The following is a 23,396-nucleotide window of genomic DNA, read 5'->3' on the forward strand; positions in this document are numbered from 1 at the left end:
AATGCCACTTTATGATAAAAGGGAGTAGTGATTCAGAGAAATTCTTCCTCAAGACAAGAGATACTTAATAGCTTGCCACTTAGGCTCATATATTCCTGAATTCTCATTTAAATAATATTAAGAGACTGCAATTTTGGTAGCTCCAGACTAATAGGAATGGAGGGTTGCTTTGTTAGAAACTGAAGAATTTGTTGTTTTCTGCCCCTGAAAATTTTCTTGCCACTGCCTAGCCAAGAAGAAGTGATTATCTTAGGAAATGCTTTCTTTTCTATTTAAGTTTGTCTGCCTACTTCTAGTATGGAAGAATTTGAGAGAGAAGCAGCTGAAAATGGAAAGACCCAGAGAGTGTCCCATGATTCTTCTTGATTCTGTTCTGGCCAGCCCAATATTTGGGATTGTTCCTTAAGGTTTTCTTTGCGTTCTAAATTATCTCACTATCTTTGTACAGCTTGGTTTTTGAGAGGATCAGTTAAGATTTAAGGGGAAATTTGTCCACTAGAAATTCTGCTCTAAGAAATTTTGATGTGAAGTCTTAGTGCATGTCTGAGATTGATAACCCCAAAGTCTTATGACTTACTTAACTGTGCATTTCCCAAATTTAGTATTCAGCTTGTACAAATTCTTCATTTAAAAGAATAATTTTCTCCCCATAAAACCATTCTACACTTTTAAACTCAAACCGTGGTCTTGGGAATAAGCAACCAGTAGCCATTTATGATATACCTTTCTTAGTACATAAGAAGTATGAGATTTTTCTATTCACAATCTGATGAGATGTGAAAGGATGAGAGAAGGCACAGTAATGAAAGTTAGTGATGTGTAAGTGGGAAAGTGGAGGATGTTGGTATACTGGAAAGTATAAATTGAAAACACAAGAATTTATAACAGTGTACTAATAATAGTACAGAGAAATACAAAAGAAGTGAATGAAGGAAAAAAAGCATTGTGGACTGGAATTATCAAAGAAATCTCTATGAAGAGTGTGCAAATAGATCTTGATAGATTTGATAGAATATGAATTAGGAGTGGGATGCATTACTGGAGGGTAAAACATTATAAGCAAGGCATGATAGCTAAATCAAATTTTGATTTTTGAAAGAAAAAAAGAGAGCTTTTTAGGTTTAGGTTGCAATTGATGTTATACATCAGTGAGTAGAACCATATTATGAAATGTTGAATACATAGGTAAAGGAATTTGGACTTTTATGTTATAAGCAAATGAGTCCATTATAAGTTCTTAAGCAGGACTGTGATTTGTCTAGGCTGTTTTTGAATGATTAATTTGACATCACAATCTAAGATGCAATCAAACCTTAAAAAGGAAGATAAGTCTGAAAGAGTGCTACTGATTTTGATGATTCATCAGTGAACACTTGCACATTTTACTAAATACTAATAAATTATTCATTTACTACCTAATCAAAATATGTTACTGACATTTGGAGCTTAATAGCAAATCATTTCTGTAGAACTTCATTTTGCAAATAACTTTTCACTATAACAGCCATGCAAATATTGTAAATATTATCCCCAGTTTACATATGAGTAAATTAAATTTGAGGTCAGTTCGCTTTTCCAGAGTCACAGTGAATAAATATCATAGTCAATATTTGAACCTAAGTCTCTCCTGATCCTTTGTACCAGTGCCTTTCCACAACACCATATTGCTGCTTTAGGCTCTTAGTGGGGTGGGGGTGGTATGATATGCACTCCAAGTAGTTAGAAAATAATAGCAAACATTTATGTATTGTATTAAAGTGTTCAAATCCCTTTGCATTTGTTATTATTGTCTCTTGAGCAAATAACAACTTTTTAGGTAGTATGTATTACAGATGAGGAAACTGAGGTCAAGATTTTTTTCAACTTAGATGAGATGACTAATGATTTTATAGTCTTATCAATCTGGTATTTAGTTCAACCTACATCTTAAATAAGAAAAGCCCAGTTTAAAAAAAACCAACAGGTTGTCATTTAGCTTTTGCTTGAGGTCCTCCTTTAGAGGGGAGTAGGTTGCCCTTATTAAGTGTTCTAGAGTCACTACTAAAAGGAATTGATCTTCATAAAAGAAAAATAGCATTTATGAATAGGATGGTGTTAACAGGAGTAGATATATGGAAATAAGATTCCAGGTTTGTAGAATCAAATAATCTAACAACTGCATAGCCATCTAGTTAAAACAATTTAAAAGAAGAGAATGAAAGGTGGTTGGTTTATTTTTTACTAATATCTCACACTATAGTGCTGCCAGGTTGCAAACAAATTACCAGATACTACTCATTTGCCTATTAGAGCAGAGGACCTAAGATTATATAGAATAAGTTGTCTTTGCTGTATCATTTAAAACTCCAAATATTTCATAAGTGTTTGCTTTTTCTCTTTTTCTAGATTTAAACCATAGTAATCTAGGAACTCATTATGAAAATTCTCACTGGGGACCAGTGTCTTCTAATAGTGACTCCAGCACAAACTGGGACAAAGTTATTGTAGAAGGCTCTGACAAAGAAGTATGGCCTTCTATCACTGACAGTGACCCAGAGTTGACTTCAGAATGTATGGACACTGACTCTGCCTCTAGCTCTGGATCAGAGAAGAACCTTTTGATAATGGCTTCAGGGAGTACAAGTGGTGAAAATGATGGAATTCGAAATGGCATTGGACACAGTTCTCAAAACAAATTTGTGGTGGGTAGCAACAGCAATAATGTGGGCAATGGAAGTAATAATGGACCATGGAATCTATCTCATGGAACCATAATAAGCACATGTCAAGTTTCTGTGGATGCTCCTGACAGCAAATCTGAAAGTAGCAACAATAGAATGAATGCTTGGGGCACCGTAAATTCTTCATCAAATGGAGGGTTAAATCCAAGCACTTTGAATTCAAATAGCAACCATGGTGCCTGGCCTGTATTAGAGAACAATGGACATGCCCTAAAAGGGCCTGTAGGGAGTGGTAATTCTGGCACAAATATTCAGTGCAGTACCATAGGCCAGATGCCTAACAATCAGAGTATTAACTCTAAAATGGGTGGTTCTACCCATGATTCCTGGGGAAATCTTCAGGAAAATTGTGAATCTGAAGTAAATGGTACAAGGAAGGTTTCATTCAGTGGACAACCTCAGAACCTTAACACTGAAATGAATGGACCAAATAACACTACTAACTTTATGACCTCTAGTTTACCAAACGCTGTTGGTTCAGTGCAGATGGATGAACTGCCTAATAATACAGGGCATGGGGCCTGGCGTGTGAGCACAAGGAATCATTCTCAGATACAGGCCTCTTCGGTTACAAATGGCACTTCCATTTCTCATCTTAGCAATGGTGAGTCCAAAAATGGTGGCTCTTATGGTACTACATGGGGTGCCTATGGTTCTAATTATTCCGGAGAGAAATGTTCAGGCCCTAATGACCAAGCAAATGGTGACACTGTGAATGCAACTCTAATGCAGTCTGGCATAAATGGGTCTGTTGGCACTAACTTTCAAATGAATGGAAATAAAGGAGGAAGTTTATGGGATTCAGAGATGGTGAATTCCCAGAATGTACCATGGGGAAGTGGAAATGGTGTGAATTCTGGAGGAAATCGAAGAGGATGGGGAAGCCCTGCACAAAACACTGGCACTAATGTATCCAATGGGGAATGGAATAAACTGCCTAGCAATCAGCATTCCAATGAAAGTATGAATGGAAATAGTAGGAAGTTTACAAATGGATGGAAACCTACTGAGGAAGATGATCAGAGTTCTGCTACATCTCAGATAAATGAGCAGAACAGCATTTGGGCCAAAACAACAGGTACTGGGGAAAGTGAAGGTAGTACAGAAAGCACTGGATGCCGTGAGGAAAGAGTGGTTGGGGAAGGGCAGAGTAGAGAGAGAAGAAAAGTTGACCAGCATGCATTACTCCAAAGCATAGTAAACAGAACTGACTTAGATCCACGTGTCCTCTCCAATAAAGGTTGGGGAGAGACTCCAATCAAACAAAATACTGCCTGGGATACTGAAACATCACCTAGAGGTGAAAGAAAGACTGACAATGGGACAGAGGCCTGGGGACGCTCTTTGACACAAACTTCTAACTCTGGGGGTTGTGTTGATAAGACTAATAGTAATGATACCTCATCTGTATCTGGATGGGGAGATCCAAAGCCTACTACAAGGTGGGGAGATTCTAAAGGCTCAAGCAGCCAAGGGGGATGGGAAGATGATTCTGCTGCTACAGTAATGGTCAAGAGCAATCAATTGTGGGGAAATGGCAAGGAGGAGAAATCTACATGGAATGATGCACAAAAAATTAAACAAGGGTGGGGAGATGGACAAAAATCAAACCAAGGTTGGTCAGTTTCTACCAGTGACAACTGGGGAGAAACATCAAGAAGCAACCATTGGGGTGAGACTAAGAAATCTAGCTCAGGAGGTAGTGACAGTGATAGGTCAGTATCTGGTTGGAATGAACCTGGTAAATCAAATTCTTTTACCTGGGGAAATAACAATATGAATCCAAATAATTCATCTAACTGGGATGAACCTTCAAAATCTAGTCAGTCCCAGGGATGGGGAGAACCTCCAAAATCTAATCAGTCTTCAGGTTGGGGGGATTCTTCAAAGCCAATCAACTCCCCAGACTGGAACAAACAAGATATTGGTGGATCTTGGGGAGCACCACCTTCCACAAATAAGCCACCTGGTTCAGGTTGGCTCGGTGGACCAATACCAGCTCCCACAAAAGAAGAAGAACCTACTGGATGGGAGGAGCCATCCCCAGAATCAATACGCCGCAAAATGGAAATTGATGATGGAACTTCTGCTTGGGGAGATCCAAGCAAATATAACTACAAAAATGTGAATATGTGGAATAAAAATGTCCCAAATGGTGGCTGCCGTTCAGACCAGCAAGCACAGGTACATCAGCCGCTACCATCTTCAAGTGCCATGTCAAGCAAGGAGAGCAGTAGTGGTTCTGGTAAGTTATGATTTTATAGAGTAGAATTTTTTCTTAAGAAGTACAATGTTATGAAGTAACTTCAGATATTTGTTAAAGTTGTTTCTTTACCTTGATAAACACAAGCGCTTTTTAAAAAAAAATTTTAGTCCAGTAGGAATTGCAAAGTAGAATTTTAATGTCAAAATATTTGCCTGTATGCCTTCAAGAAGGTAAGAAACTTTAAAGGGCTTTCTTAACGGCTAGTGTTTGACAGCTGTCTGCGCTGTGGTATAAAATCCATTTTCATCATTGAAGTAGATCACTTGAAAAAGTATAAAATGGGAAAAAAAATGTCCTTTTTCTTCCAATAACTGTCTTAACTTTTTTTTTTAAGTAGTACCAATCCTTAGAAGTCATAGTCATAAATATTTGAACCCCTGTTATGTGCTAGGTGCTGTGGTTGATGGATTTCTTTCTTTAAAAAAAAAAGATTGAGACTTTTCATTAATGATTGCCCTGAGAGCTAAGCACTTCTATAATGAACTGGCTGATGTCTCCATTTTTGCTTTTATATACACAAAGATATGTTTTTATATTCAAAAGTCTAATTCAGCTATAATCTTCCTGACTGACTGTCCAGTTGAATATAACCAAATAAAACAAAAATTTTTTTTTACTCAGCTTCTACTTCTTCTGAAATCATTGAGGCTAACTAAGACTACTTGCTTCAAGTAGGAATCATAAGGATGAAAAGAAAGGTTGTGCACATACTAGAGAAGAGGAAAGAATATGGTGATTTACCAGAAAATAAAAGGATGTGCTTAAGGGACAATGAATTTGTTAATTTGATTGGGACATAAAGGTATATTCGTCCATATTGTGGAAGAGCTTTAATACTAAGTTAAAATATTTAGATTTGTTGTTTCTTAAAAATTTCCTCTAGGTTTCCATTACTTTCAAATAAGTCTGCCTCTCAAATAAGTTATTAGTGTAGTTCTTCAAAAAGCCATTATCTGTTTTTTGTGTTATTTATACTACTATTTTCTAACTTTAATGTAGGTTATTCACTGTTGATCTGGTTCTTGTGAGATTAGAATTTTAACATTCACATTTTTTTTTCTGAAAATGTGCTGCCAATAAATTGGAAACCTCTCGGGCTTAAATGTAATGCATTTTTGGAATTCCAAGTTTAGTTTTTAGAAGCCAAATCCCACGATTATAGGTAGAATGCTTGTCTTTTTTTTAAATATACAAAGATGATGATGCTCCCCAATGTAGAGTAGTCATTTTGAGTTGCTTTTCCAGTATAGTTCTGTTGAAGAACTGAACTAGGTCCCCCTTAAAATTGCCAGCATGAATTTTTATATTGGTTTGTAAAGTTAAAGGTATAGTTACCATAGTATTAGAAATGTCCTGTGTTGAAAATGAACACTATTCTCTAACCATTTGGATTTTAGGTCATTAACTATCCTCTGCTACTTTCCTTTGACCTTGAGCAAATTAACATTTCTGAACCTAAATAAAGTTTGCTTATTTGTAAAATAGGGATAACATATCTTCTAAACTCTGCACCAGATTGTGATATACAAGTAAACTAGTATCTAAGAAAACACATTGAAAGCTATAATAAAACAGTTTCTATAAATGTAAGTAACCTTATCAGTATGGGCTAATATGCTATAAGATGATTATAAATCATAAAATTTACTTGCTTATATCAGTTATGGAAGCGAAAGAGTCATCAAAATGGGGAAATGTTACTTCAACAAATACTTTTGGCATCAGACTGCTTTTATGTTAGCATCTTTGGTAAAGTGTATGTTTATTAACATGTTGGTTTAAAAATCAGTAATCATTTGGAGTAAAAAACAGAATTTTTTCTCTGTGCTATAAAATGTACAAATGAAATATTTGAGAAGAGAACTTGTGATGAACTTCTTTTCTTTCCTTGGATGATTGTATAATTGGCCACAGATTTTTTTTTGTGGGGAGGACTCACAGAAAAGAAAAATCCAAAATGATAACTGAAGGGATAGATCATCCAGTTAAATATTTAACGTACAACATGAAAATGTTGAAAAAATCAGGTTTATTTCATTCAAATATAAGATTAACTATACATAAACATTCTATCTTCAGGAAGACTTGGACATGACAAAAGTTTTTGACAAAGGCTGCCACGTATTTTGTACAATGTACAAAACTTGAATGTTTTTTATTGGCAACAAAGGAGATGATGCATTTTTTAAAATTCAGTTGTAACCAGTAAATCACTATTTCAGGTGATATAAAAAGCCTACAGCAAAAAATGCTCAAAATTTAATGAAGACTGTTTAAATGATTTGATGGTAGTTGATTTGCTTTTTGTTTTGTTTTGTTTTAGTGTCAGTGAACAGAATCTCATTGTTTCAGTTTTATGGAACTTCAAAAATTAAACCTGTTTCTAAGCAAGAATTTTCATTATAGTAATTCTCAATAAGTGGTCATCCAGGAAGTTTTTACTGACTTAAACATTGTTTGCCACTGTACTACTTCTAGCCATTGCTTCTTGTCTGTCCTTTGGAGTAAAGAACAGATTTAACCCATTTTCTACATTATAGCTATTTAAATACTTGAAGACAACTATCATGTCCATGTGCTATAATCCAGAAGAGTCCCAGTTTTTTTTAACCAATTTCTTTTTTTTAACTTCTGTTTATCTTTTCAGTTAACAGCCTTTTTTTCCTCTTCCCACTTCCCTCACCAAATTGAGAAAAAAAAGAAAAATTTATACCAAGTATGCATAATCAAGCAGAACCACTTCTCACATTGTCCATATCCAAAATGTGAATCACATGTCCTATAATTTAAGCCCATCATCTTTTTGTCAAGAGTTGTATAACCTTCATTATCACTCCTCTGGAATTTGGGGTTGAATACTGCATTGATCAGAGTTATAAAGTCTTTCATAAATGCTTATTAATTTTATAACAATAAACATTTATAACTAAATATAAAAATAACAAATCATTCTCATTTTATTTACTTCACACTCACTTCCTAAGTTTCTCTGTATTAATTGTTTCTTATATGACATTGTCTCAAAGCTGCATTTCCTGGTTGTTCTTCTGAGTACTCTACAAATGATAGATCTTCATTTTGGTGGAGGTTCTAGAATGCTCTAAGGCTTATTGTAATTAGCTAAATATAATCAACAGACAGGACCATTTGAAAGACTCCCTCTAGCCTGTGATCTGACTACACAGATGACTGACTCAGAAATGATTCTTATATAAAAAACCAAGTCATATCTTGTTTGAACAAAATTAGGGGGTTTTTTTATGTTTTTACTTTATTTTCAGGATATACTAAATTCCTTATTCAACTGTCTACTTCCTCGTCTTCATATCAAGTATTAATGCTTAAGTTAATTATTTTCATTGTTTGCTTGCAAATGATTATCAGAAGCATGTAATCTGTCTTTCTCTGTGTGTTAATTCAGCATATTGATTTATGTCATTGCATGTAAAGGAAAGATTAAGTAGCAATTTAAATATGCTAATAATCTTCTACAAAGTATCTGTTTTGTTGAACTTTTTTAAGGAGTTAATGACTTTTCATAATTTTTAAAGGTTGGGGAGAACCCTGGGGAGAGCCTTCTACTCCGGCCACAACTGTAGATAATGGAACTTCAGCATGGGGTAAACCCATGGACACTGGTACTAACTGGGGGGAACCCATTACTGCTTCATCTAGCTCCTCCACATGGGGTACTGCTTCTGTTGGTCCACAGACTTCAAGTAAATCTGGTAAGTTTCAAGTAGTATCAACTATGGTATAGCATTCAAAGCAGTTACCTAAAAAAACTTTGCAAAACTTCCAATATGGACTATGTTTATTTGAAATTAATTTCCTGATAATGTAATGTTTGTGATAACTGATGGCTTTTAAAATGTGTGACATGGTTAGACATTTGAATTTAAGCCAATCTATCTTTCATCTCTATCTTTCAGTTCCTAAATTATAGTTTTTAAAGTTATTACTGTTAATAATTTGCATGATACTTCTTACATCTATATTCATTACTAATAGCAACTAACTTATTAAGCAAAGTCCACTATCCATAGAATGATTTTTTCCTCAACTCTCGTATTCAAAGCCTGATGCTCTTTATAGCACAGACTTAGTGTTACATTTCTAGACCAAATTGGATTTCAGGGGAGTATATGGAAAATTCTAAAAGTTCAGGCCTATTCCATGGGTAGAGCCAAATTTCCATTTAGAAAAGAACTTCATGTTTTTTTTTAGCCCACGTATCCATATAAAATCTAATTTAAGTCATTTTTCTGATTGTATCTAATTGAAAACAGTACCATAGTTGTCTGACCTAGTTATAGAATCAATGTCCACTGAAAACTTTACTCTTAACTTTGTTGGGAGTAATCCTAGTCTCCTAAAGGTCATGGCACTATAGTACTTCCTTTATAGATTTGTCTAAGTTAGGAACTGCTTTCAGCATAGAAATGGTTATAATATATGTCTATACCATAAGGACTAGCCTGGCTAAAATCAGAAAGGCTTATCACCAAAATAATGAATAAAAAAAACCACAATTTACTTTCCCAGACTATCTTAATATGTTGTGGAAGGAAGTAATATCCATACCAGTAATCTCAAAGATCGAGGATTTAGGCAAATAAATGTGCAAACCATCATTGAAGTTTAAAAAATATTTTTTAAGGGAATCTGTTCAATTATATTTTTAATCTCCTTTATGCTCTTCTTTATTATGAATAATAATAGAACAAATTCTGTTGTGTTCAATTTTTCTATAACCTCTAAAATAGAGCAGCATCAAAAAAACCCATTGTGTTTTTTTCTTTTTTAAATTTATTTTTGTCAAAAAAGTTGAATTGTAGAAAATGATAAATTCCAATGAGGTAAATTTGGACATAAAATAGATATAAAATTTGTATCACTATTTGAGTTTTTCCCTAGAAAACATTAGGTATGGTTGTAAAATTGTTTATCATTGAAAATTATCCTTTGTTCTATCTAAATAAAATTTACAAATAGGGCCCAAATCTATGCAAGATGGTTGGTGTGGAGATGATATGCCTTTGACTGGAAATCGATCCACCGCCTGGGAGGAGGAGGAAGATGTTGAAATTGGAATGTGGAATAGTAATTCATCCCAAGAAGTTAACCCATCTTTAAACTGGCCACCATATATAAAGAAAATGTCATCAAAGGTGAATATTTGAAGGGGGACAGGATCATACATTTTCAAGTCCAGAAATATTTACCTAAAACAATATGTTTGGCCTTTTATGTTAACCATAAAGACTAGTAGTATTTTATTATTAAGGATCTAAAAACCAAAAAAACTTGTAGATTACCTAGGCAGTTGATTTGTCTATTTTCCACTTCAAACTATTTACCATCTGGTAGGCATATTAAAGGTAAGTTTCTAAAGATAGCATGGTATAGTGGGAAGAATATTGGTGTTAGAGATAGAAGAGCTGAATAAAAGTTCTACCTCTGCCTTTATTAACCATATAACCCTAAGCATGTAACTCAATTTCAGTTACTTCATTAGTTAAATAAAGATACTTGTATTGTTTAATTACAAAATTATAAAGATCAAATTTGATAATGTGTGTAAAACTTTTATTACCATGGCATTCTTATACCACATCCAAATTGATATTAGCTATTACATACCATTCTACTAAAACCATTTTGAGAGGGCAGAAAGATTAATATATTGCCTAAAATGAGGATTGGGAGAGATAGTTTGACATTTTTATATGTAGCAAATACAACACATGGAATTAAGAAGTACTAAGTTCACATTCTGCTTCTGATAAGGTAAATATGAGTCTTTTTGTTTGTGTTTTAAAAAGGGGATAGTAAGGCTATGGATCTATTATTCACTTTAGTCTTATATGGTTGATGTGTAATATGCCCCCCAATTATAGCACCAATTTTGTGGGAAAATAAGATCCACTGAGGTGACACTTTCCAAGAATGCATCATGATGAAAATGGATTCTGCCTAGAGATGCTTTCATACCAAGATTAACCAAAATAAAAATAAACTAGTGGAATAAGGGGGGAGGAAAAGTATCTTGAAAATTAATGTTTCCATGCTTTCTTTAAATAATAGAACCATTAGAAGGTGAGGTCCTTGAGAAAAAGAACTGCTTTTTTTCTATTTGTATCCCTAGAACTTTATATTATGATTATGTATATTTGTACATAATAAGCACTTTAATATTTTTATTAACATTTTCATTCATTTGCATTATTCTGATTTTTCTTTCCAAAAGGGAGCAATGAAAGGTGGAAATAAACAAGATGAAGCCTGGATAAATCCATTCGTTAAGCAGTTCTCAAATTTAAGTTTTTCGGTATGTATGAATTTCTGATAACAACCACCTCTTAAATGATGATAAGTAAAGTATTATTTAATTTTGAAATTAACTTGAATCTCTAGCATAGTGGTGATGTTTAAATGTTTTCTAATCTTAAAAAGTTCTCTTGATGACTGAAGTTGCTTTCAGGTCTCTGCAGCTAAATGCCGCATATATCATCATCAATTAAGTTCCGGTTTTTCTTAGAGATGCTATTTTTTCTTTACAAAATGGAAAAATGGGACTGTATGATTTCTGTTAATGAAATACTGTAAAAATTCATATAATGTTTGGGTTTTATTTAAATCATGAACTTGAAATCTACTATGTTTTTAATTGTTTCAGAGAGAATCACCAGAAGAAACTCTACCGAGCAATAAGATGGACCTATCTGGAGGTAGGAATGAGAGAAAATTAAATAGTTTTGTAGCAAATGAAATAATTTGTAAAGTGCCAGGCACATAATAGAAGATAATAAATGTTTCTTTTCTCCCTTCCTCCTAATTCTAGATGCATTATCTAATATCTACTTGGGTTTAATAACATTGTTCTTGTCATCTATGTTATAGGAATTCTTTATGGGTGAGACTGCTTTTAAAGGAATTCCTAAACTAAATAATCCCTCCTGGAAAGAAGATTATAATAAAACTAACAGTGTAATTTCTTCCTAGCAGTTATTTTATAATGAAGTTTTTCTTACTCCTTAAATTAGAAAATCCAAGCAAAATTAGAATTAAAACTTTTCCAAACAGAAGTTAGAATTATATTTCTGCTTCATGTAATAGTCAGTTATTTTTGTATTAATTTTGCTGCTGCTGCTGTTGTTGTTGTTGTTGTTGTTGTTGAAAAATTGCCATGTTATAGTAACAGTGGAATAAAGGCACACTAATTAAAATTCAGAAGTAAAACTTAAATCATACCATTCTGCAAGGTTTAAAACAACTTATAATCAAGAAGACACATGGGAGGGATTTGAAAGAGTAAAGAATAATTAACATAAAAGGATAGGACATTCATTTATTTAAAGCAAAATAATAAAATTAGGTCAGAGTTCTGCATTAAGTCAAAAGATGTTTTTGCCATTCAGAGCCTGAGTTATTTAAGTCCACATTGCTATCCAGACAAACAGAATTCATTATTCTGATATAATGTGTATAAGTACAATGTACCTGAGTATAAAGGTTGAGTAATCAAACTGGAAGTGAGATAAGAAGTAGGAAACAAAATCCAAAAATGGAGTATTTGACAATGACTGTATGGAAACAGAAAATCAGCATGTGATTGTGAATCCTACAATAGAGTTTGGTTTCTTGCTATCCTGTTTGTAGCAACTTTTGATAACATAAGGCCACATGAAAGTAGTTATTGTTTTGTGCTACTTCCTGTCAGGATTCTACAAGTGTAAAAGCTCTAAGTCCTCAATGAGGCCTCAAAATCCATCCAAAAAAAAAGAAACAAAACACTCTTGGATCATTCATTTGCAAGCTTATTGCTTTGACTCTATACAAGTAGTTTCTAACTTTGTTATCTCTTGAACTGTAGTTTAGCATTTCCAACCTCCTTCTTAATATTTTAACTAGCACTTCACACTTTAAATTTCTATAATTAAACTTCTTGTCATCTACTCCCTGTTTACTCTTTTTCTTTAGCACCACCAATCTTCCCAGTTGTTGCTTCACATTTGAAATCTCCAATCTAGCCATCAATAAACATTTATTATGTACCTACTCTTTTATCAATATTGGTGTATTTGTTGGTCACATAAAAACAAATCCATCATAAACATTAATTACATATAACACCTTCATACTCTAATAAGAGTCTGGGAATATCACTTCTGCTCAAGAATTATACTAGTTTTCTATTATATTCATAGATCAATGAAAAAAACTTAGACTTTCTCATTTCCTACTTACGACAGAAGTTGTTTTAATTTGAAAAGAGTACCTTCTGCTCTCTTTTATGAAATTACTGGCTCTTTTGGCCATTCCAGTCAAATTTCATAGTCTTATCTTACTTGTCTTATAGGAATGTTACAGGACAAACGAATGGAGATTGATAAGCATAGCCTAAACATTGGCGATTACAATCGAGTCGTAGGGAAAGGCCCTGGTTCTCGTCCTCAGATTTCCAAAGAGTCTTCCATGGATCGCAGTCCTTATTTTGATAAGGTAAGAAATTGCTTTTCTTTTTTAAATAAATAGATTGACTTAACGTTTTCATATTAACATTATATGTGAAATTCTCTAAGTCTTATGCCAAAATATATCATTCTCATGAAACATCTGTACTTCATTATCCTTTTAATACATTTGCTTGTCATAGAAATTAAATCTATGCCTTCCTGTTAATCCATATAAAATATTTTTTTGTTTTTGCTTGCCTTAGAAATAAGACTAATCTGATGTCTTCTGTTTTCTACTTGTTTCCTGTTGATGCTGGAATTTCATGTGACTTCTCTTCTGTTCCTGGCAATGATTTCTCCCTTCTACTTGCTTGCTTGGCTGGTGTTGCACATCTTTCTGTCTGTCCAATCAGGATGGCATTGTAGCAGACGAGTCCCAAAACATGCAGTTTATGTCCAATCAAAACATGAAGCTTCCCCCTTCAAATAGTGCACTACCTAACCAAGCCCTTGGCTCCATAGCAGGGCTGGGTATGCAAAACTTGAATTCTGTTAGACAGGTGAGTGCTTATCTGTACATATTTTAGGTGTTTTCAATGAAGTAACCTAGTCACTGGGAACACTTATCTTGAGCTTTTGTGTTAAAATCAATAGTATCAAAGTGTCTTCCTGTGGCAAGGCAATGGAGTGTTTCTTGCTAAATAGTTCCAACTTCTCTTTATAGAATGGCAATCCCAGTATGTTTGGTGTTGGTAACACAGCAGCACAACCCCGGGGCATGCAGCAGCCTCCAGCACAACCTCTCAATTCATCTCAGCCTCATCTCCGTGCTCAAGTGCCTCCTCCATTACTATCCCCTCAGGTAAATTCACCTAACTTGTTATATGTGCTTCTTATAAAGCTTACTGCATATATCTTAGTTACTTTAATATACATCACATTACTTAGCACTTTAAGCTAAAAGAAAACCTTGCTGGTGTAACATTGCTAAATGTTAGAATCCACGTCTTTGAGTTATATCCAGGGTCAAGTTATCCAAAATAATAAGAGACATGGAGAAGTAGGGTATAAAGCTCTCAAATGTAGCATACACTTAAGAAATTTTTAATTGAATTGATAAGAAATACAAATAAGCTAAAAAAAATTGAAGTTAAAATGTAAGGAATTTCTTCAACTCAACACTCTAAGTCTGATAGAATAGTACCTGCAAAGTGTTGCAGTGATTCAGAGAAAGGATAATTTTTGCTTAGAGAGGCTTAAGAAGGCTCCCTGAAAGAGGTAGTATGGGAGCCAGGTCTTGAAGGATTTGTAGAACTTAGATCAGTATAGAGAAGAAGATGCAGGTGGAGGGGAGGGGAAGTACACTGCAAGCAAAAATGATACCAGCATATTTAAAAACAGCGGCAAAAAAAGCACAAGTCATATTCACAGAATAGTAATCTTTTTAAAGGCATTTATTTATTTTTGTATGCGTTGATAATCTGCCCCAAACATATTAGGCCATTTCCCTTTTCAAAAACTGAACAACTGTAACATAAATAAAAGTCTTGTCATTAGCATACATAGTTCATCAGAAATTCTCACATTGAAAAGACATTCTGTGCAAAGATAGTTATACTGCCTATTCCCAGAATAACAAAAGTCAGTTTGGGGTGGGGGATAGATTGAAGCCAGATCGTAGCGACTTTTGAATGTCATGCAGAGAGCTATAAATATTACTTAATAAAGTACTTAATAAAACCTCTTGGGAACATGTGTACAGAACACTGGGCTAAATGCTAGAAATACAAACAGAAAAGTATATAATCTTGGCTTTCCAGGTAGTTCATATTCTAAGGGAAGAAGGAACATGTTAGGCTGAACAAATCAGATGGAACAATCTTCTGGTGTTAGTGTGCACAGACCAAGCAGATGGTAATGACTCTTGATCATCATTTCTATTGATAAGGAAGTTTCTTATGTCTAACCAGTTGAATGTGCCAAGGACTTTGGTGGAAAGAGCTTTATTTCCTGGATTTAACTGTGACTCTAGCATGTCCAGAGGCACTTGCCAGGCTACAACTCTGCAGAATGTGCTTCCCAGGATAGTGGTTACAGACACTGACTGGAAGCATTGCCAAGTCTGTTGAGTTCTTTCTGTTCTTTCTGTCCTAGGTTCTTTCTGTCAGGGTTCAAGGGGAAATGGTGGCTAAAACAGTGTTAGTAGTGACAGATTTGATTTCAGCTAGGCTGGTTTGCCTGTGTACCAATGAGTGACTGGAAATGGGTCAGCAATTGGGGGAGATGATTAGTCCTTTTTTCACAAGTTTCTTCCTTGGATGATGGGGTAGGCTAGGCTGGAAGTAGGAACATTGGGGCAAAGGTGGGAGTTAGTGCTGCCACTGCCAGGGTTCTTGTGTTCATTTGTCTTTTGATGGTATTTGGTCAGCAGTTGTTGCTGATGGGGATAAGGAAGGCTGGCCCCTTTTCCAAAATGATTTATTTCTTCCATCAATGGCTATTGTAGCTGACTGGTACTAGTTTGGTGATTTGAGAGACACTGCTATTCTCATGCCTCTTGAGTTTTCCAGACTCTGGGCTATCTCCTGTGTGAGGTAATACAGTGATTTTGATCAGGTCATCATGATGGTTTGATTTGTCACTTTCTGTCTTTTCTTCAGAGAGTAATTAGAATGCTTTTAGAAAAATTACTTTTATAATAATGTATGTGATAGATTAGAAGAGTTCCAGGATTGGAGACATTTTGGATGTGTTATAAAACTTTCATTATTCTTTGCAAAAAGTTGAGAGAAAGTGGCAGATACAAAAATGTCCTTGGACTTAACAACTAAAGGAATTCCAAAGAAGAAGAAAGAACCCAAGAGAAGACCAAACTCTGCAAAAACATAACAGCACCATTGACAGAAGGAAGGACAACAAGAGAGGAAGAAAAGGCTTTAGAGGAATAGTAATGATTTCTGTTTGGGACATTAGAAAACCACAAATTAAAAAATCATCTTTGTTGTATTGAATTTTATTTGTTTTGGTAAACATTTTTCAACTACATTTTAATCTAGTTTGGCTTTCTTTCTAAGCTAATTTCAGCCTTCAAGGTTCCTTTTCTATTTAGGCATGATACTATTGGGCAAGAACTGAGAATAAACAGTATCTCAGAAATCAATTAGAAAAAATTTTTAGGAAGAAAGTACTATTTTATAGCAATTGCAGCAAAAAAGGAAAAACAGAAAGAACCATTTTATTTGACTTTTAGGAAATTATTGGTGACCTTCAAAAAGATAGATTCAGTGGAGACAAAAATGATTCTGGGGAGCTGAAAAACTAATGTGTAGTGTAAAAAAAAAAAATTGGAAGACTTAATAAAGAAAGGTGGGTTTTTTAAGTTTTGTACTTAGGATGTAAAGATTAGAATGTGCTTTTAGTAAAGTGCAAGAAGCCAGTAGAATAAGAAAGTTTGAAATTTTAAAGGTATAGGAGATGAGTAATTGAAAGCACAATGCCCTTTAAGATGTAAAATGAGATAATAGAAAGGATATATGGATGACTTAGCCCTGAGCAAAAGGCATGTTATTTCCTCTGGTACAAGAGTAAAGGAGAAGACAAATACAATTATGGGGGGAAAAAATGGAAAGGATTTCTGAACAGGAAACAATGTTTAATGGGAAAGGATATTAGATTTGCAGTCAGGAGAACATGGTTTCATATCAACAGTTCTATTGCTTATTATATGTAAGATTTGCAAATACCCCAACCCCAGCATCCAAATGTTGACCCTCTTTAGACATGTTTCTTGATCTGTATAATGCGGGGTTTCAACTAGAACACTCTGGCCCTTCCAATTCCAAATCTATGATCTATGAATATTCAAAAACCACTTAAAGTTAATGCAAATTTATCTTGAGATCATTCCATTTGGTGAGTTTTTTATTGGTTTTTTTCATTTTCTTTCACTTTTTCTTTTTGGGACCATGGAACAGGAGTCTTGACAATAGTGTTAGTACAAGTACATTTAGACATGGTAGGCCAGTAAAGAAGGAAAGGAAAGTCATAAGTAGATTGACTGAATGAAAAAACAAAAATGAGCCAAAAGGAAGTTTCATATAGGGCAAAGACTAGATTGAGTAGATCTATAAAAGTTAAGGAAAAGGTAGGAAATTGTTATCAGTGAAGAGAATTTTCATTTCAGACCTTAGAGATTACAGTATTAAGTGTGATTTATAGGGATTGGACTAGGAAAGAGTACTAAGCTGGATGTTAAAATCCTCCCCGCAAAAAATAAAAAAGACTAAGAAACCCATAAACAAATGCCCATCAGACACTAGATGAAAAGGAAAATGTAATATGTGAATTAAATGGGCTTCCAGAAGAAATAGAAGATGAATCTCTAAGCAGAAGTGGAGGGAGCAAGAAGTTTGCTAACTCTTTATCTTTATCCCCATAATTGCAAAAATGGGATAAGGAGTGTCCACATTGAAGGGGAAATTGTGTCATCCAGGAACATCAGAGTGCACTTTAAGCAAGGACCTGAAAGGAATGCTTTTTGCGGGGGAGAAAAGGTTGGAGGGAGAAAGAATGAAAAGTGAAAAAGTCTGTGCTCGCTTAAAAAAAATGTATTCCAGTGAGCATGATGATGGAAGGTGTTAGTAGCATAGTGTATGGGGGTTGGCATGAGCCTAGGAATCCATAAAGATTACTTCTTGAGACATGTCAGGGGAGTGAGGTTTGTACCCACAGAAATTATGAAGAACAGAAATGAAATAGCTAAAATAATGGAAGGTAAGTTTTACATTAACAATAAATACAGAGAAAGGTGAAGGTGTAGTAAGGACAACTAAATAGTTTAAAAAAAAAAAAAAAGAGTATGTCAAATAAACTAATTTGAAATGGAATTCCTATGTTTTATGATGTTAGTCTGACTCTCACAAACTCGCCTTCCTAAGTACGAGGCTGGACTTAATAGAATAATCAGTTTCATGTATTTCAGTGGTATTAAGGCAATCCATTGGAAGAGACCAGATACTAAACTGAATCTCTGGATTGGAAAATACCTTTAATTCACTAGTTTGATCTTTTTTTTAGGTTCCAGTCTCATTACTGAAGTATGCACCAAACAGCGGTGGCCTGAGTCCACTCTTTGGCCCTCAACAGGTAGCCATGTTGAGCCAGCTATCCCAATTAAACCAGCTTTCTCAGATTTCCCAGTTACAAGTAAGTGAAATAATAGCCACTGCAAATTTGCCGAATTTGTTCATTTTTAAAGCATTTGAAAATATTTTTTAAACATAATGTGAAACATTTTTTCTTATCTCAAGCGATTGTTGACCCAGCAGCAAAAGGTGCAGAATCAGAGAAGCATGCCTTCTGGTGGTCGACAGCAGCAAGAGCAGCAGGTATTTGTCTTTTTTTTTTTTTTTTAACTGAGGCAAATGGGGTTAAGTGACTTGCTGAAGGTCACACAGCTAAGAAGTGTTAGGTGTCTGAGACTGGATTTGAACTCAGGTCCTCCTGGCTTCAGGGCTGGTGCTTTATCCACTGCACCACCTAGCTAACTCTGAGCAGTAGGTGTTTATTATCCTGAATAGTTTCTCTTCAGTATTAAAATATTCCTAATTCTAAGTAAATATTATGTCATATCTCAATATAAGAAGATAGTCCAAATATTTTAATGGTAGTAGAATTTCATTTTTCCACTGCTAAGTACTAAAACCCTAGCCTTTCCTACAAATTTCATTGCTGGTACACTCTGATACAATTTCCTTGACTAGAAGAAAGCATTTAGTAAGGAAAGACTAATATGTAATTCTTGATAAAGACTCTTCCTTCCACACACACACATACATTAGTAAGCTTACTAATCTTTTTTTATTTATTATTATAAGGGTCGACCTCTTAGTATGCAGCAGCAGATGATGCAACAATCTCGTCAGCTTGATCCAAACCTGTTGATGAAGCAGCAAACTCCACCATCTCAACCACAGTCGCTCCATCAGCCTGCCATGAAATCTTTTCTTGAGAATGTCATGCCCCACACTACACCTGAACTGCAAAAAGGGCCATCACCAATAAATGCTTTCAGCAACTTCCCTATAGGTGAGTTTTCCTTCTTAGTCCAGTATAGTTAGTTGATGTACAACTTCTTCACTTATCATTACCTGGATTTTCTTTTTCTCTGGAACAACATTGTCTATAATCTTTTCAGTCCTTTTATTAAGAACATCCCTAGTGCTTTACTAGGTTCATCTCATTACTATTGAGAAAAGAAATTCTCCAACCATTTAGTTTCAGTAGGTGAAATTCTTTGTTTTCTGCTTGAAATACTTTAGAAACAATTTTAAATTTTAAGGTTAATGATCCTCTAATACTTTTTTCTTAGTGGAATGCATATTATATGATTAATTGTAATATTAACTGCGTGGAACTGAAATTAGAATCTTGGAAACACTGTATCAGAGACAGTAGTACTCCACTGAAGAAATTGTAGGACAAGATGATTTTTATAATATTTAATTCTTCACATTAAATTATTTAAGAAATTGTTGTATATGTTAATAAATTTTAGCTAGTTTGTCAGGATGGTATTTTAGGCAGCGTTGTAAATGAGAAAATTGGGATGGGTGGATGGAAGGGAATGCCATTATCAAATGCAATAGCCTTTCTGTCTTTTTTCTCCCCCTTTTTCCTGTGTCTCTAGGCTTTTATCCAATTTCCCCAGTGGAAAGTCCAGGCTTGTATATTTTCTCCTTTTTTAGGTCCCTTTTAATATTGCTCCCTTTACATTCCCTTTTGTGCTCTCATTTTGCTTTTTCCCTGTATTCCTTGACGTTTAACTTCTGGCGTGGGTTTGTTCCTATCCCAGTTTTGTTACTGAGAACACATTCCATGGTGTAGCTTGAGGGAGGTTTCTGACAATACTCAATTTAACCAGTATTAAAATAGAGCTGCCATACTTGGGATTATTAGAGATGTCATACATACTTGCCCAAAGCAAATAATTCATTTCATTGAACAATTTTAAGAAATAATGCTGTTCCAGTGGCAGATGAGCACCCACTGAAAGGACAATATATAAAGTTTACAAGATAGTATAACTTGCGCTATTAGCAACAGATATTTCCTACCTGCCACTACTATAAAGTATTAACATTCTTCTCCAGTTTTATAGTTCAATGGAATAATTAGGCTTTGTTTGAAATTTTACTTTGACCATTTGAAATTTTATGCTGTAACTATCTTTTCTGGAGAGACCTTTTTTCTGTCTATATGGAAAATTTTTTCTCCCTGGCCAAAGAGAAGCCTTCCTAACACTTATATAAACACCAAAATTTTCATATAAATATCAAACCTAATTATGTTTGGGAACATATATTATCACTAATTGGAAAAAATGGTGAATTTTAAATACAACAGGAATAATATACTAATTTTTAAATGACTATAATCTAACCCAGTAGACAATATGAAAATGTTACTTTTGGGTGCAACAATTTTTAGTAAGATGAAAAGTACCTGAAAAATTTCATCTAAATAAGCATTATGTAAAAAACTTGTTAATTTAGCTTTGTAAAGCAAGCAAACTAAAAAAGTTCTAGTTTACCAAAAATCAGAAACATTCATAGGAAGAAATAAAGATTTCTTAGATGTTAAGTATAATTAAAATATTAAAATTGTTGATGAACACATAGCTAAGTGAGGTGGTTAGAAACCTTTTGCATTGGACTGGAAATTAGTTTAGTTATATATGTTCATTTGGGCTTTTTTTCCCCTCTTCTCTTTCCCCCTCTATTGGGTAACTGGTCTTTCTCATAACTCTTCTGGCATTTTTGCATGACTTTAGCTGAGAGCCCAATCTGTTTGCACTGACTGCCTTGCTTATGTCTAGTTATGTTGGCTGTGCCATAACATGTGAAAAGCAACATATTTATGGAAAATTAAGAAGAATTAAAAGCATGAAATTAATAAAATAAGCTTTAAAAAAATAGATTAGCATGTTTTTCTTCTGTTACCCTAAATTTTGTAAGTTAAATCTTTTTTTTTAATTATCTTAGGCTTGAACTCAAACTTGAATGTAAACATGGATATGAACAGTATTAAAGAGCCACAGTCAAGACTGAGGAAATGGACTACAGTGGACAGCATTTCTGTGAACACATCATTGGATCAAAATTCCAGCAAACATGGTATAAAATATATTGTTGCTTTTGACTTAAATATTACTCTGATGTTATTTCAAGCCAAATTCTTTCAAATTTATCCCATTCACTCTTTCAAATTTTTGCATTTCTAATTATGTCACCATCTAACTAACACCATTGGGCTTTTCTTCATAAAAATGATTGCAAAACTAAATAGACCAAACATTGACAAGTGCATGTGGCATTCTACTCCATACTTCCTCACTTTGTGAGGAAGCAGTTGTTCTTTCTCACTTTATCAAAAACAAAATAGTCCTTACAATCATATTGCTCAGTTTCATTTTAGTATCTACCTTTGAATCCCTTTACTTACATACATTATTTTTCTTTTTCTGCTTTCTGTAATCTGTGTCAGTTCATTCATGTTTTTTCATTGGTTCCCTGAATTCTTCGTATTTATCATTAGTTACATCACAGTTATATTTATTCTCCCTTTTTTCTAGGTTTTTGCTACTACCTCCTTTCTCTCTGGCTGTCTTGACTTTCATCAGTCAGTCAGTCAGTAAACATTTTATTAAGCATGTACTATATGCCAGCCATTGTACTCAGCACTGGGAATACCAAAAATAAAGAAAACAAAACAAAACCAATGTTTGCTCTATGCAGTCTAATTAGGGAGACCACATGCAAACAATTATGTATAAACAAGCCATATATATGATATATAAATGATAACTTTTAGAGGGACTGAGAAAATCTTACTGCAGAAGGTAGAATTTTAGCTGGGCCTTGAAATCAGAAATTAGACACAAGATATAATAGAATTCCATTTATGAGGGACAACCATTGAAAATGCCATAATTGGGAAATGGAGTATCCTACCCAGAGAAGTTTTTTCTCAGAAGAAGGCCAATGTCAATGGATCATAAAATACATGTATGGGGTGAGGAGGAGAAGGAACATGTAAAAAGGTTGGAAAGCTTAAAAAGGGCTTTTAATGGCAAACTGAGAATTTTACATTTAATCCTAGAGATGATAATGAGCCACTGGAATTTATTGAGTAGGTGAGTGGGCTGGGACATGGCTAGACTTGAATTTTAGAACAATCATTTTGACAGCTAAGTGGAGTGGGACAAGACTTGTGACAGGGGAACCAAGCAACCCTTGCCCCTCTCAAAGTTTCCCACTACTGTTGAGGATACCACTGTCTTTCCCAGTTCCCCAGATACTCAACTCTTGTATCATCCTTGATTCCTCATTCTCTCATCCATTATTTCTAATTTGCTTCTGCCTTGGCCTATCAATTTTACCTTTATAAAATATTTTGAATATAACCCCTTCTTTCCTCTGATACTGCCACATCCTTACGGTATCTTCAGGTCCTTACTTCCTAATGTTCAGACTATTACTACAATCTGTTGGTTGGTCCTCCTGTTTCATTAGTATTGAGACGATACTAGAATCTATGAGAGCTGATGAGAGCAATTGAAATTGTTTGGAAGAAGAAAGGAGGGTCCAAGACAGAGACCTGTGGGATACCCACAGTTAGTGGATATGGCCTGGATAAAGATCGAGCAAAAGAAATAAAGGAGGGAGTCAGAGAACTAGGAGGACAACCGGGAGAAAATGGTATCATGAAACCTCACAAAAGAATAGAGGGTCAAGAAGTGGGCCAGAAGCATCAGAAAGGTAAAAAAGGGTGACAGTTGAGAAAAGGCCACCAGATTTGGCCAGTAAGTAATCCTTGGTAACTCTGAGAGAACAGTTTCAGTTGAATGATGAGGTTGGAAGTCAGACTGAAGCAGGGGAGAGGAGAGGAAGA

General features: G+C 34.6%; 1 protein-coding gene across 10 annotated transcripts in view; it reads left to right on the forward strand.

The window, feature by feature from the left end:
• The window catches only part of TNRC6A (trinucleotide repeat containing adaptor 6A), a 116,088-nt gene that overhangs the window by 78,740 nt on the left and 13,952 nt on the right, over positions 1-23,396 (forward strand). For 5 of the 10 annotated variants that reach the window (XM_051967474.1, XM_051967498.1, XM_051967491.1 and 2 more), the window contains 13 exons: positions 2,386-4,965; positions 8,538-8,714; positions 9,982-10,157; positions 11,237-11,317; positions 11,666-11,717; positions 13,349-13,491; positions 13,859-14,005; positions 14,170-14,307; positions 18,522-18,650; positions 18,755-18,832; positions 19,322-19,532; positions 20,134-20,166; positions 21,488-21,619. In XM_051967474.1, coding sequence (XP_051823434.1) covers positions 2,386-4,965; positions 8,538-8,714; positions 9,982-10,157; positions 11,237-11,317; positions 11,666-11,717; positions 13,349-13,491; positions 13,859-14,005; positions 14,170-14,307; positions 18,522-18,650; positions 18,755-18,832; positions 19,322-19,532; positions 20,134-20,166; positions 21,488-21,619 — 4,077 coding nt within the window. The remainder of the gene's footprint in view (positions 1-2,385; positions 4,966-8,537; positions 8,715-9,981; positions 10,158-11,236; positions 11,318-11,665; positions 11,718-13,348; positions 13,492-13,858; positions 14,006-14,169; positions 14,308-18,521; positions 18,651-18,754; positions 18,833-19,321; positions 19,533-20,133; positions 20,167-21,487; positions 21,620-23,396) is intronic. The other 5 variants (XM_051967482.1, XM_051967508.1, XM_051967530.1 and 2 more) reach the window with 3 other exon arrangements.

This window comes from Antechinus flavipes, chromosome 1 (assembly GCF_016432865.1).
Source record: "Antechinus flavipes isolate AdamAnt ecotype Samford, QLD, Australia chromosome 1, AdamAnt_v2, whole genome shotgun sequence".
NCBI classification, from domain to species: Eukaryota; Metazoa; Chordata; class Mammalia; order Dasyuromorphia; family Dasyuridae; genus Antechinus; species Antechinus flavipes.